General features: G+C 39.3%; 1 protein-coding gene across 1 annotated transcript in view; it reads left to right on the top strand.

Annotated features, from left to right (window-relative positions):
* Positions 1–7893: 7893 nt before the first annotated feature.
* The window catches only part of LOC118341972 (chloride channel protein 2-like), a 149556-nt gene continuing 143691 nt past the window's right edge, over positions 7894–13758 (top strand). The window contains exon 1 of the mRNA XM_035680397.1: positions 7894–8148. Coding sequence (XP_035536290.1) covers positions 8098–8148 — 51 coding nt within the window. The 5' untranslated portion in view covers positions 7894–8097. The remainder of the gene's footprint in view (positions 8149–13758) is intronic.

Genomic DNA, 13758 nt, shown 5'->3' with positions numbered 1-13758 from the left:
AGAGTTTTACCACTGCCATTACAGACTGTATAACCATTGTCAGACTGTGCTGTCTTCTCTCATTGAAGATATGTGTTGTTTTCAACTACTCCAGGTCATTTGCTTTGCCCTTTATTGGACTAAAGGCTGTTTGTTGGAAAACATCCTCCTTTCGTAGAATGACACAGGTTGGGTGAGCTAAAGGTGAAGCAGGCTCAGTTTCCTGCATTCAGACATACATGCAGCAGCAAAAGGTCCGTTCAAAACTAAATCAGTTAAAAACAAAAAGTCATCATCCTGTGTCTCTGCAATGCAACACTGATAAAGTTGACTCAATCAAGTTTATCAGATGGTAAAAGCTACAATAGCCATTTGTGGATATAAACATTATCTCCTTTATGAAAATGTGGCTGAAAATAATATATTTTTTAGCATTAAAGTTTATTCTTGTACCCTCAAAATGTAGAGCGTATGTTAAAAATGAGGATTTTCTGATCTGTCTGAGGTTTGGTTGAGTTTAGGCAACTATATTAGGGAAAGACTGTGATAATGATTAAAGGGAACAAACATTGTAAAAGATATGAGTAAGGACAGTTTGTGAAAGTAAGTGAAGTAGTGTCTTATATATATTACACGCTGTAAAACTGGATGATTTAGTTGAGTAATTGTTTGAGGAAACAGATTGCTTTAAACCGTTTAAATTTATTACCTCTAACAATTTAAGCATGAAAAATATTCAATTTGAGTATCTCAAGTATTTATTGTTATGGTAACTTGGGTAAATTAAGTTAATCATACCAATTACATTTACTTAATTGAGCTTAAACCTAGTTAAGTATATTACACTCATATGCAGCATTTTTTCAAACTTATTTCAAATGTGTTATTTAACTGAAGAAATTAAGACTACCTTTAATGCATCTCCTTTATGTTACCACTTAAATTTAGTTTCACTCAGTTTTCTTCCACTATGGCAAATTATTACATTACCCGTCGAAACAGCGGACGTATGACAAAAACTAAATAACTGACAATTACAGTTAATCAATTATCAAAATGGTAGCCAATTATTTTTGGGCTTTGGGGATTACATTTTTATAATAATATAAAGTCAGCTTTATAGAAAATGAGTCAATGAAACAAACTGGAATTAAATTACAAATACTTAAAATACTGCACAAATTTAAGTGCCCTCAAAACAAATGAGTTATTACTTCAACAGTTATGAGTTGGGCTGAGTGACTCAAAATGGAGGATTACGTTATGTTAGCATACTTCTTTTAATAAGATACGTTGTTAGGAATCATTGTGGAAGAGCTGATGCAGTAGCAATGCAATGTTTAGGCTGATCAGAGTGGAGCTGAATTTAACTACTTTATGTTCTTTGGCTGTTTAATGTGCAAATTTTCCAATTCTACAAAGACATTTCTGACAATGATTTGAGTATCTGAGTGTTGGGTTGAGTTATAAAAACCTTTTTTTCTTTCCTACAAGTAAAAAAACTGTCAGTGAAGGAAAGATTATTTTTATAGATATATTTTATTTAAATCAGCTTTTAAAAAAAAAAATACTTAACATAATAGAATGCAGGTCAGTGCACAGGAGTTATGAAAAATGAAAATACTTGAATTTGAATTTCAAATGATTAAGTCTAACAACTTCATAATTGTAATACTCTATACACATTATACACTTTGGAATTATATTAGTATGATTTTTCAGATGTATTTTTTTATGTTTTAAATGATGTTTGGTGATGAATCAGGTAAATAGTGGTAAACAAAGTGAAACCAAGTACAGATGTGGACAGTGACACCTCACTCTGATAATTTTACTAATTTGTCTTTTAGATAAATGTTTTTTTTCAGTGGTTTTATTTTTCCAGTTTTACATATTTATTAACCAATATTTTATTGAAGAAAATGCAGCAAAATGTTGTAGATAGTCTGAGAAATAGTACAGAGAGCATCTTCAGTTTTAACAATGTTTCTTCCCAGCTCATAATACACAGGTCGCTTACTGTTTACCCCCCATCCCAGAGTCCTCTTCTACAAGGAATGAAATGACAGTATGGTTGTATAAATAACAAAAGTATATGTTACTAACATTGGAAGTGACTAAAAGTAAAAAGAGAGAGTGGTGAAAGACATGAGAACATGTAAACCCATAATCAATCACACACTCCTCAGAGAGGGGCTGGGTGGCGGACATGCAGCAAAGTACTCACACACTCACGGACAGGCACAGAGCATTCCTCCACTGTGAAATTTTGCTAGCAGGCAGCTGATCAAAATACTTGATTGATGGTTGAAATAGAATCTATCAGAGCAACCTGGAAATACAGACTTTTTCCAATTTTAAGGACATCGCATATCCACGATTAAGCTGGATGGAGGCAGAGATGATTTCCACAGCAGGAGAATTCTTCTGCATGCAATCAGGGAGGTGAAGGCAATTACATTAGTGTGAACATTTGTTTTGATGTTATCTTCTGCTGATCTCCCAAAAATGGCTCTGTGAGAAGAAGGAGACTTTTTCATCTGTATTATGTCAGAAACAATAACACATTTTCTTACATCTATGAAAACAGACCAGTAATGCTATGACGACCCAATTTCCCTTCAGGGATTAATAAAGTCGGTATTCTATCTATCTTATCTATCTATCTATTATCTATCTATCTATCTATCTATCTATCTATTCTATCTATCTATCTATCTATCTAAATGCAAGTTGTTTGAACTGTGCTTTTACTTTAAATGGACATCTCAACCGTTTAATAGAGGCTCATAATTGACCATAACGAACAAACTGGGTGGTTAGTTGAAATGAAAGCATTAATGTACAGAATAAGTAGTAACCAGCTTGAGTAAATGTACTTAGTTTCTACCACTGAAACCAAGTAGGCTGAAAGAAACAGACTCTGTCCTCACTACTGGAAAGCAGACCTGCTGGAGGATGTCTGATGGGACCTTCCACAGACATCAAAAGGCAGATAGGAAATAGTGAACTGTAGGGGGCTTTTCATCCAGCCGGACTGATCCATCTTGTCAACACAGACCAGACCATGTGAAAAGGTGTAATCTGGCCCCAGAGCGGGACAGTCACAGCTGAGCGGCTCCTGTCACAAAAGGTGCTGGCCTACCTGAGTGTCTCACACACACACACACACTAACACACACAGACGTAGGGCTGAATGGATTTTAGCAGCGTCACTGCTCCAGCCTCTCCCGCTCGTTGACCTCCATTCTCCAATTACCACTCCAGAAATGTGCCAATTCTGTTGTGCAACACACTCTATCACTTACTCAGTGTTTGAATTAGCTAATAGTTTATTGACTCTGGAATGCAGAGTGTCCCATATCATATTATGGTAAGTTCCCTCAGAGTATGTGGCTCTGAATAAGAATTTGCTATTTAAAAAATTGTGTTAGAGACACACAGACATGACACATAGATAAACCGCTTATAAATGAGAAATGATCATGAACCCATCCCTTTGCTTTACCGTCAACTGTCTAATTTTCCATTCTGTAGGTGTGTTTACTTCTGCATGGTGGCACTATCTGTCACACTTGGAGGTCTTCAGCAAACAAGCTTTCACACAGTCAAACAAAGACCATTACCTTTTGCATTAGGGCTGCTGATGGATTGTATTAACCCCTAATTTGGATGTGACAAACACTGTTTTTGTGTATCAAATAGAAGAGAAGCAGAGGGATATGAGGTTTATGTTTGTTAGTCTCAGGGCTATAGTACTTGAGTCTAGTATTAACAACACTTGTTTAACACCAAGTACTTTTCCGTCTCATATATCTTAAGTTGTCAAATTTGTTATTCCCTTGCCACACCACCATACTCTAATACCTTAAACACTTCGAGGGATTACATTGGTGTGGAGCAGCCAGTCCTGATTAGTTAAAGACTAAAGGTCAGAGCTTCTGCAAGCACCTCTGTGTTTCCTCAAGCATTAGTTTCACATTTGGATACAAACGTATAAACATAATTTGTTTCAGCTTGTTCTGAACCTTCTTTTGTCCTGATGAGACTTAAAATCTAATCTTGCTGATGATGTAATATAATGTAATGATGCAGTCCTTCCCCTGTGGATTGTGTTTTAGGTTCTAGTTCACAAGAGAAGCTGGATTATATTCTTTTAAGTCTATCAGAAGGGAATAGGTTCACTATTTTTTCTATCTTTTTTGTCTTAAAATAATAGAAAGTTCCCCATATGAACATTGAAACAGTCTTTGCTTGTTGTAATAATTTCTACTGTTTATTCTGGACTCTAGGATATCCCTTCTTAACGCACTTTCAATGGAAGTGATGGTGGACAATATCGACAGTCCATATTCTGTACAAAAATACATTCAAAAGTTTATGTTAAATATCTTCTATATGAAGCTTCAGAGGTTTGGATTCAAGTGGCTATCTCCCAAAGTCCTTTTCATAGAAAATTCCTTCTTTGTGTGTCCACAGACAGTGTTCCCTTGCTAAATTGAGGGTGACACGAAGAAGAAATTTCAGACTTAAAAGACTGGAATATACCCATGTGCTTTTTCTAACTCAGATAGTCTCATACAGTAGTAGCTTCAGATAAACCTTTGAATGTATATTTGCACAGAATGAGGACGGTGGACCCTTTGATATACCTAAAAAATAAAAACACAATTCTGTTTTAAAAAATGCATTTTGTTTGTTGCAAAATAATGGCAAAGGTCCCGAATGGGTGCAAACAGTTGGCAAATATTAAATAAGATATATTTAATTGTAATATTGCACTGCTTTACTGTAGTATTTAAAGTCCTGAGATGACAATGCCAGCAGTGGCGTCAATTTGAGTTTGAGACCTGGCCTACACTGTCAGCAATTACAGACAAACTCCACATTTTGTGCAAAAACACTGTCCATGTGGTAAGTTTAGCCGAAGCTAGTATGAGGCTTCAGCAGTTGAGTTAGCCAAATTGAGTCGTTATCTTCATGTCATTGTCATGTTTCGGCCTTTTGTTGGTGTTTCGTCCCAACAAGTATCTGTCCACCTTGAGCAAGGAAACGCAAAGTAACTAATAACACTGGAAAATACCAATTTGTTTCAGCCAACCCAGACTGCTGAAGCCTCATATGAATTTTTGCACAGAAAGTAAGCTGTGGATTTTGTCCTCCATTTCTTAAAGTGTACTTATTCTACAAAGGCATCACTTCACAGCTTTTATGGAGGGAAGAAATGATTACAGTTACCTGTAACCTTTTCAATGTGCATAAGAAAAAGTATGAATCTATCCTTTAAAATCAGCTTTTCGCCAATGATGTAGTCCTGTTAGTTTCTTCTTCCTGTGACCTCCTGAGTGCACTGAGGTCACAGCACACTAGATCGGTTTAGGGTCAGTGGCAAGCTTTTGATGACCAATCAGTGTTCACAGTGGCATACTCAGGCTGTCTGGGGGCACCAGCTGCATGTGGGCTGTCGCTGTCCCTGTCTAAAGATTTTCCTACTGGACTAGTAGTTGTAAATTCAATCCATTAGTCAACTAGTTGTCAAACCTTTAAATTACTCTAAATGTGTCGGACCGTAATTGAGGACTGTTCGTATGTATTCATTTTGAAAGAGCATCCCCAACACCAAATGACATCATTCATGCAGTAAGACGTTCACGTTCATAGTGCTAGCCATAAGCACCCAGGGAACTATTAACTATTTAAGTATTTAGAGGCACATAGAGGCCAGCTAATTTATTGGCATGTAGGGCAGCCTATATGGCACTGCATCTCATTTTCTTGCACGTTAGGCCACCGTAGAGGGCACTTTATCATCTTTTATTAACCACACAGGCATCCAAGAGGGCACTTTTGCCGCGTTGGTTTCGAACATGGGGCACCAGGGGATGTTACTGATTTTTTTTAATTAGGTTTTGAGTTACCCAATGATGTAAAAGCTGATCCTCCGTATTAAAAGGAGACAGTTGAGGTAGTTTGGGTATCTGATCAGGATATCTCCTGGTCAACTCTTACAGATGTTTTCTGGGCATGTCCAAATAAAAAGAGATGAAGAGAGAGGATGTGGCTGGGAAAAAAGATTATTTGAAAAAAAAAGTGTTTTTAGCCTGCTGTCATCATGACCTGGATCCGGGTAAGTGGTGTAAAATGGATTGATGTGTTGATCATCAGTGTTTCTGCTCATCGTGTACCTCCAGTCATTTTCCATTGTGAGGACATAAAGCCATCATGAGTTTCAAGAATGTGAGCCCTTGCATAACCTTGAAGAGAGCAGTTCCACAAGATGTGGGGTTAAACTACAAAGGCTGCCACTTTCAAACAAGATTCACACAAAGCAGCGCTATCCTATTGATTAACCTACTCTATCCTACACACACACACACACACACATTATTTTGTTGAAGTGGAAAATACCTTTGTGGGCTCAAGTGTGTATTTTTGTAGAGTCCCATCTCAAGTTGAACTCCCTGCTGACAGCTATGTATAGGCTCCCTGTATTTGTTTCACATCACTGCAAAAGAACATCAAACACTTCAGTTACTCAGTATCAAGTTTCTGAAGATGGATTAAAGCAAGCATGGGTTTGACCTCAGGAAGAGATCCTTTGCTTTGGGCCAGCAGTTAATATCTTGAGAGCTGTTAACTTCTGAACACCTCAAAGTTTGAAAGGCAGACGCAGTTTTCTGCCCACTGATTCACTGTGGCTTCACCTCAGGCCAAAGCTGTTTTTCTGACTTTTATTTCAAGGCATCATTTTTAAAATGTGACTACTGTCATAGAGTGTATCATATTACAAAATAACATGTGCACCTCATTGATCTGCTTGACAATATTTTTAAACTGGAATATCATATTTTACTTTTTTTTTACCAAGAGTGGCTTAAGATTCATCCTGGGTGGCAATTCATCCATTAGTTTGTGAGATACCAAAGAACACAAATGTCAACTGTTTTCTGTGCAAGAGATGAACAATCAAGGAATAACAGAAGTCATTAGGACACATAATCTGGGGATCATGAATGTCAGTTACTAATTTTGTGCCAATGCATCTAATAGATGTTAAGATATTGGTGCCTTTAGATAAAAAGTTCACCAAAGTCAGTAGGGTTCATTCTTTGGGCACCATGGATACCTGTAGGTCATCAATATGAAATCTCTGTACAGACTGTCATGGCAATCCATCCAATAACGGAGAGCTCTGGGTGCAAGCAACATGGAGGGAAGTTAAATATTGTTAATTCTTGTATTGTAATGATACAAATATTCCCTTTAAGAAGGTTAAGAGGCTTGCAAATGGCCCACTCTAGCTCCAACCTACATTACAGTTACAACTTTAACAGTATTAATAGTTGGTGAGTCATAAAAGAGTACTCCGCTGATTTAGTATTACACTCCTACACTGTCAGAGTAATGATGGACAAGTATCAAAATCGATGTGGCAGATATCATCAGTTTTATTCCATGCATTCTTCTTAATATCAAAACCTACATTACCCACAATACAACAGGTTGGTCAGGGATTCAGGTGTGTTCTGCTATGCTATGGTGGTCCTAAAGCACACTGGTTGAACAGGTGGGTGGTTTTCATATCAAAAACAACATTGTCAACAAAACGTAATACATTAACCATTAAATGATTTGCTCTAATAAACAAATGCTATAAGTAGTTAATCATCAACATCCAGGAGGGTATAGTGGAGGATCAGGTATCATTCAGGTAACCACACATTTCCTTTTGATAGTTAATTTTGCCTTATGTTTACCTTTAATCTATCTGAACATGAAACGTGAGAAACACCTTCTCATGAAAAGACAACCCAGAGAGTATAAGGCCTTCTGATTTGATTGACACTGGTTCCAGATGGGAGGGTCGATTCCAGTTCAGCTAAGTCCCGCCTCACACTGTGTATCTTGCTGGGGACTTGAGGCTATAAAATGAAGGAACTTACTGTAACCGGGACGCATTCTGTAGTTGGAGTTCCCTTTGTGAACTCCTATACAGAAACTAAAGTCAGTCCAATGCTTTAATCAGTGCGCACACAGAGAGATATCGCTGTCGGTTTCCTCTCCTTTTCCAAGCTGAAAAGATTTCATCAAGTCGCCGGGTAGAGACAGAGCAGAGCCATGGCAGGGGACGGGTCGGACCAGCGGGCGCTGCAGTATGAACAAACTCTGGTAAGTTCGACTTGTTGAACTTTGTTCACTGGTCACCCAGTTATGTGCAGTCCTCTTGCATGGACAGGGAAGCCAGACTCCATTGACAAATCCTTCAACTTAACGCTGCCTGGCTGGCTGACTGGCTACACACGTCTGGTACTAGCTAACTTAACATGATAGCGAGCTGTGAGGACGAATTAGGGTCATAAGTTAGACTTTAATTGAAATAAACGCATGCTGGTGTCATATGTGTGTGCCGAATCAAATAGTGTGTGTCTGTGAGTCGGGAAATTTCTACTGGAGTGTGTGTATGTGCCGACAACCAAGGGTCAGATATAAGTTGTCAGATTTTAAACGTAGTTCCACCTCTCTGTACGCTCACGTGAAAGTGACTGAGGTTTGTGTTGTCGGAAGCCGCAGTGTATGGCTCATGTGTCTCCAAGTCCTCAATTTCCCTTTTGTATATTTGTAAAGGGAGATAAGTAACCAAGCACTCGTTTCTAAACTGTGTAACACAACACGTTGAATATCTTTAGCCACTAGCTTTTACACCAGAATAAACAGCGAAGGGGCTTGCTGTCATAACATCTGGATTTGGCTGTCCAGATACAGGTAGACTTGTCTCCTGTATGGCGAGATTTGGACCAAACTCCATTGACAAAATTCCACACGCTTTAAGAGAGCCGTGTATGTTGTCGTCAACGCACATTACAAAATGACTTAATGCCTGTTTTTAATTTCATAAATGTGCTGATACGTTCGGCGTACAAATTATTTTATGAAGCATTCAATTATATATGTATAAAAAAATATCAACTTTTCCAGCCGGTTTACCTTTTTCATAATCGTCTTGGTCGAACCAGAAGACGCCATGGTGGGCGGTAGCGAGCAGTGTGAAGGTTTTAAAAGTTGAAATTTTATAAAAGAAAGTGCTGCTTGCTGCTTAATAGATGAGCCGAATTCAAAGTAAGCTCCTAATGATTTGTAATAGGCCTGGGGTCATGTTTTGTAAGATGTGCATATTTATCTAAAAGCAAATTAGCTCTCCCTTAACAGATTTCTGAATGTGATAATAATTTTGTTTAATAATCAGAACCATGATTTGAGAAAGTGGTCTAATCTGTCCGCCATCATAAATTGAATATGTACTACATGTAAGAGGCAGGTGTCATCTTCCCACAAACAGTACAGTGGTCACTGGGGTTACTGTATGTGTCAGGGGCTCAGTATGTGTAGGCTGCATTGATATCAGCCACCACCATCCAACAATGGATCAATTCATTGTTGTTCTGGAGCTTGGGTGCTGAGAGAAGCTGCTGTGTACATGTTCATGCATAATGTGTTGTAAGATGATATGCATCTAACAGTTCAGATGCAGGTGTCCATTGCTGTGCTTTCTCCGCTTTATGCAGGGTCCCCAAAGTGCGAACGGTGATTGAATCTGGGCTTAGACTTTACAAGTTACTGTATAACCACTGCACAAGCTATTTCCTTTTTGGTTTACATAACCAGCAGGCAGTTGTTGGTGTGCAGGTGGTCTTGTTGAAGGTGAATCGGTTAAGTGAATGGTGTGACATTAGACCTGTTTTATACAGCAGGGGGCTCTCAAACATTCCACAGTCCCTCAAACAGGCACAGATCAGAGACCTCAGAGACCCACTGAACAATTGTCTCATTGGGATCTCATTAGGGCTATTCAAAAATAATAAAAATAATAGAAATAACATTGAAATTGCAATATGGCCAAATGCAATATCAAAATCGCAGAAGCTCCAATTTTTTGCTAAAGGTAATATGTGTGACATCACAGGGTTAAAATGAGCTACTGTAGTGCTGCGGAGACGCCCTGGCCTACAAATCTTATTCTTCAGATGTAAGAAAACAAGTTATTTTGGTTCAGACCCCACAAGATATATCGCACCATCAGGATTTTAATAGTTGCTTCAGTGACAATGAAAATTGTGACGCAAAAATTATCATTCCACTAATCGGGAATTATATTGCATATCGCATCATTTGTCAAAAGCAGCCCTAATCTCCATAAGAGCTGTAAATTAAATTACTATTTAGCAATGAATTGCATAACTTGGGAGATAACAGGGGTGAGGGAGCAACAAATGATTTCATTCTCACGCATTCTGTGATAGGTATAGTGAATTATAATTTAGAGAAATGACACTGTCCTCCTAAAGGACCTCCTGAGGGGTCTAGAGCCCACTTAGAGGAGCACGGATTTGCAGTGACCCACGGGACGATTAAGGGTGGGGTTTGCACTCAGAGTCCAAGTACTGTGTGTGTGTGTAAGTGTCTTATTGAACTTTTCCTGACAAACTTCTGTCAAGCCTAAAGAATCTGCTATTTGAAGAGACTAGTTTTATAGGCCAACTGGCCCCATTCAGTGGCAGCGAGGCTTTAAATTAAGAAGAGCCACAACTGTAACACTTCTTTGGGCCTCTGTTTCCTTTTCTTGAAAAAGTTTCTTTGTAAAGAGCTCCCCCCCCGCTCCCTCACCCGCCTCCCCGTGCGCTGTTAATCTGTGTGTGTTTGTGTGTGAGAGATTACACAACGTGTGTCCCGCTGATTCAGCGCTGGACGCTCTGTCACCCTGGCAGGGTCTCGTGCTCGGCCCTCCGGCTCTCTGACAGGAACGCGCAAGCAGCTCTCTCTGCAAAGAATCCATCCAGCACCACCTTTCCTGTTAATCTCAGCTCACCCTGCTGTGCTCGGATGATTGTTACATGAACAGAATTGTGAAAGCAATGTAAATAGAATCAAATAAAAATAGCTACAGTGTGAGAATAACCTCTTTTAACATAAATGAGCTCTCTCTGCCCCCCATCTCCTCGCCGTGGGTTGTAGTAACATGGTGTCTTTGTGTGATATTGGCAGTCTTGGTGGTTGTGTGGGTTTGTTGTGGGCAGTGGATGCTCAAAGAGGCCAGTGTAGTTTGGCTGTGAGAGAGGCTGAAAGGCTGGCTACAGAAATGTTGGCAGGGCCACGAGTAAAGAGCACTTGCAAAATGAAACCAGCCTCAACATATTGTCTGTTAACATCAGACTGATGCATCAGTTCGTATTGGTATGAAGCTGATTTGAGTTTAGTTGAGAACCGGCTTGTGCTTGTTTCGCAGGACACGATGGACACAACGCTGTTTGAGCATTCACGCACAATTCCATGACATGCACATATACTTTACCTCTATGCTAAACTATGATGTTGGATTAGAGGCTACACATGTTTTTAGGATTATTTCACTGTCCCATGATCATCTTAACACTGTTTCAGGGCTTTTTAAAGATTAAAAGATGAACGAATTTTTGAGTCAGAAATTCTTGCCATTTATACAAGACCCAAATATCAGCCAACAGCAGCTACATCCAACATACAGTAAACCATAATGCAGCAACAACAAACAACAACAAGTGCAAAAAATGAATGTGCAAAATACTAAAAATGTCAAATAAGACCTCAGGTTGGCCTTCAACAATGAGTGTCTGGTGTTTTTCAGCAATAAGCTGGAGAGGCTTGGCATTGTTTGTAAAGGGTCATTCAGATCCTGAAACACAAACACTGTTCACTTTCAGAAGATCCGTACAAATCCCAGTCCCCAGCTACTAGTACACTGCTGCTGTATGTGACTGCTGAAAGAAAACTTTCCAAAACATAGACAGTATTATTTATTTCTGACAAGCAAAAAATGGCGGACATAAGTTTAAGTGGTGATTTTAGGTTGGCATAAACTTTGTGTGGACACAGGTGTTTTCATAAAAACATCGTGTCCTCATATCATTAAACAATAAATGGACGGCCTTGTGATCAAAGGTATAGTTTTATTAGGTGTTGTACAATTGCTTCAATTGTGACCCAATCACAAGGGTGAATGAGAGGCAACACTTGATTCTTGTTTTCTGCAGCTATGAACTCTAGTGTTTTTGCTTTGTCCCAGTTCAAATCTGAATGTTCATATTAAAGCATATGTCATTAAACTAATATTTGCCATCCAGTTTGTAATCTTCTGCTTGCTGTTCGTATCTTTGACAAATGCAAACTACTACCACCTTGGATAGTACTGTATTTCTGTGCATTTATCCAGTACAAGTTGCTGAAATGCTCTGGGGTGAAAGATTGGTTCCCCAGTGGATTTTAGTCAACCTCTGAACATGGTTATGGTGGTTCTCACAGTGTGGTCGGGTGTCTACATCGCAGGCGTCTACATTACAGATGAGTTAGCAGGTACCAGACACCTACAGCAATTTCACTTACAACTTGGGTTGAACAGTGTTTTTAGTTCAAACCTCTACTACAAATTATGACGATTATGAAGATTTAAAAAAAATGAACAGGATAATCATGACCCCAAACATGGGATCTAAATGATATGCGACGCTCTTAAAGGGGCACTCCACCAATCGAGATCATGGGGGGTACCACTCAGCCTGTAACAGCTGTATGATGTCTCCTCATGTGGCTGATGACGTCATCAGGGTTATGTTTGATTGGGCCAGGACACGACAAACAGGCGATAACAGAACGCCTGTGTTACAAACTGGTGGCAGGAGTTCAAAAGGCGTAGGCCTTCTCCAGGCAGGAGAAGATCATGTTGCATTATGAGAACTGTAGGATCCGATCTCTTTTGGAGCATGGCTGCAAGTGACACTCCATTGTTGCTTAATCTAGACTAAGAAAAGCATCAGATATACATTTCATGGTTTGGATCCAGTGAATTTGTAATATTTGCTTTTTAATTTGTCTGTCGATTGACTAATGAGCCGCTCCATCCATACAAGAATTAAAGACTCTGCTGAATTGATTTTTCCCAACTTGAAAGTGCAATACTTAATCACCGGTGTTCAGCTGACAACAATAATACACTTCACATACACATACTTCACATACAGCCACAATGTAGCCTGTGATTAGCCACTATTAGAGTTATATTATACGCAAAAAAAAAAGTTGCATACAAAACCAAATAGCCTGAAGCAAAAAGTTTAAGAAGATTTCACACAGTTGATCATTTGGTGGACAATATTGACGTCATTTTGCAAAGTGGTGGTTGTGGATGTACTGTGTGTGTGGGAGCCTGGGGCATTGTTCTGCTCGTGTCATTACACCCCAAATGCCCCCCCCCCCAATTCCTGGGGGTCTTGATTCGTTCCGTTTTATGTTCCTCCTCTTCATCCCATCATCCCCAGTGGACAGACAGGATTGTCACACGCCAGCCCTTCATGTCTGGCTGGCTTGCTTTGATGGCTTGTTATTGTTAATACCTGGCCGTATAAATGTGCTGGGTAATGGGATGTGTGTGTGTGTGTGTGTGTGTGTGTGTGTGTGTCATGGTCTGTCATGAGCAGCTACCCCAGAGCTTGTGACAATGTGTCAACATTGCCTTGCATGTTTTATGTGTTTAGTGTGTGTAGAGGATGTTCAGCAGCTCAGATAAGAGTTATAAGGTGAGAGATAAGGTGACCAGCAAACACTGAGTCAAAGGATAACCACTGACTTTAATGCGTTTATTATTTCCACGTTTTACATGCCTCAGAAACTGGATCACAACTGTTTACATGACATAACGGTTCGCTGTGGCTTTTCGCCGTTGGCACAGGCTAATACATGAGAAGGAAAGTT

Source organism: Morone saxatilis, unplaced genomic scaffold (assembly GCF_004916995.1).
Source record: "Morone saxatilis isolate NCDOM2014 unplaced genomic scaffold, NCSU_SB_2.0 Contig8, whole genome shotgun sequence".
Lineage (NCBI taxonomy): Eukaryota > Metazoa > Chordata > Actinopteri > Moronidae > Morone > Morone saxatilis.
This window is presented reverse-complemented; position numbering and strand designations above follow the sequence as displayed.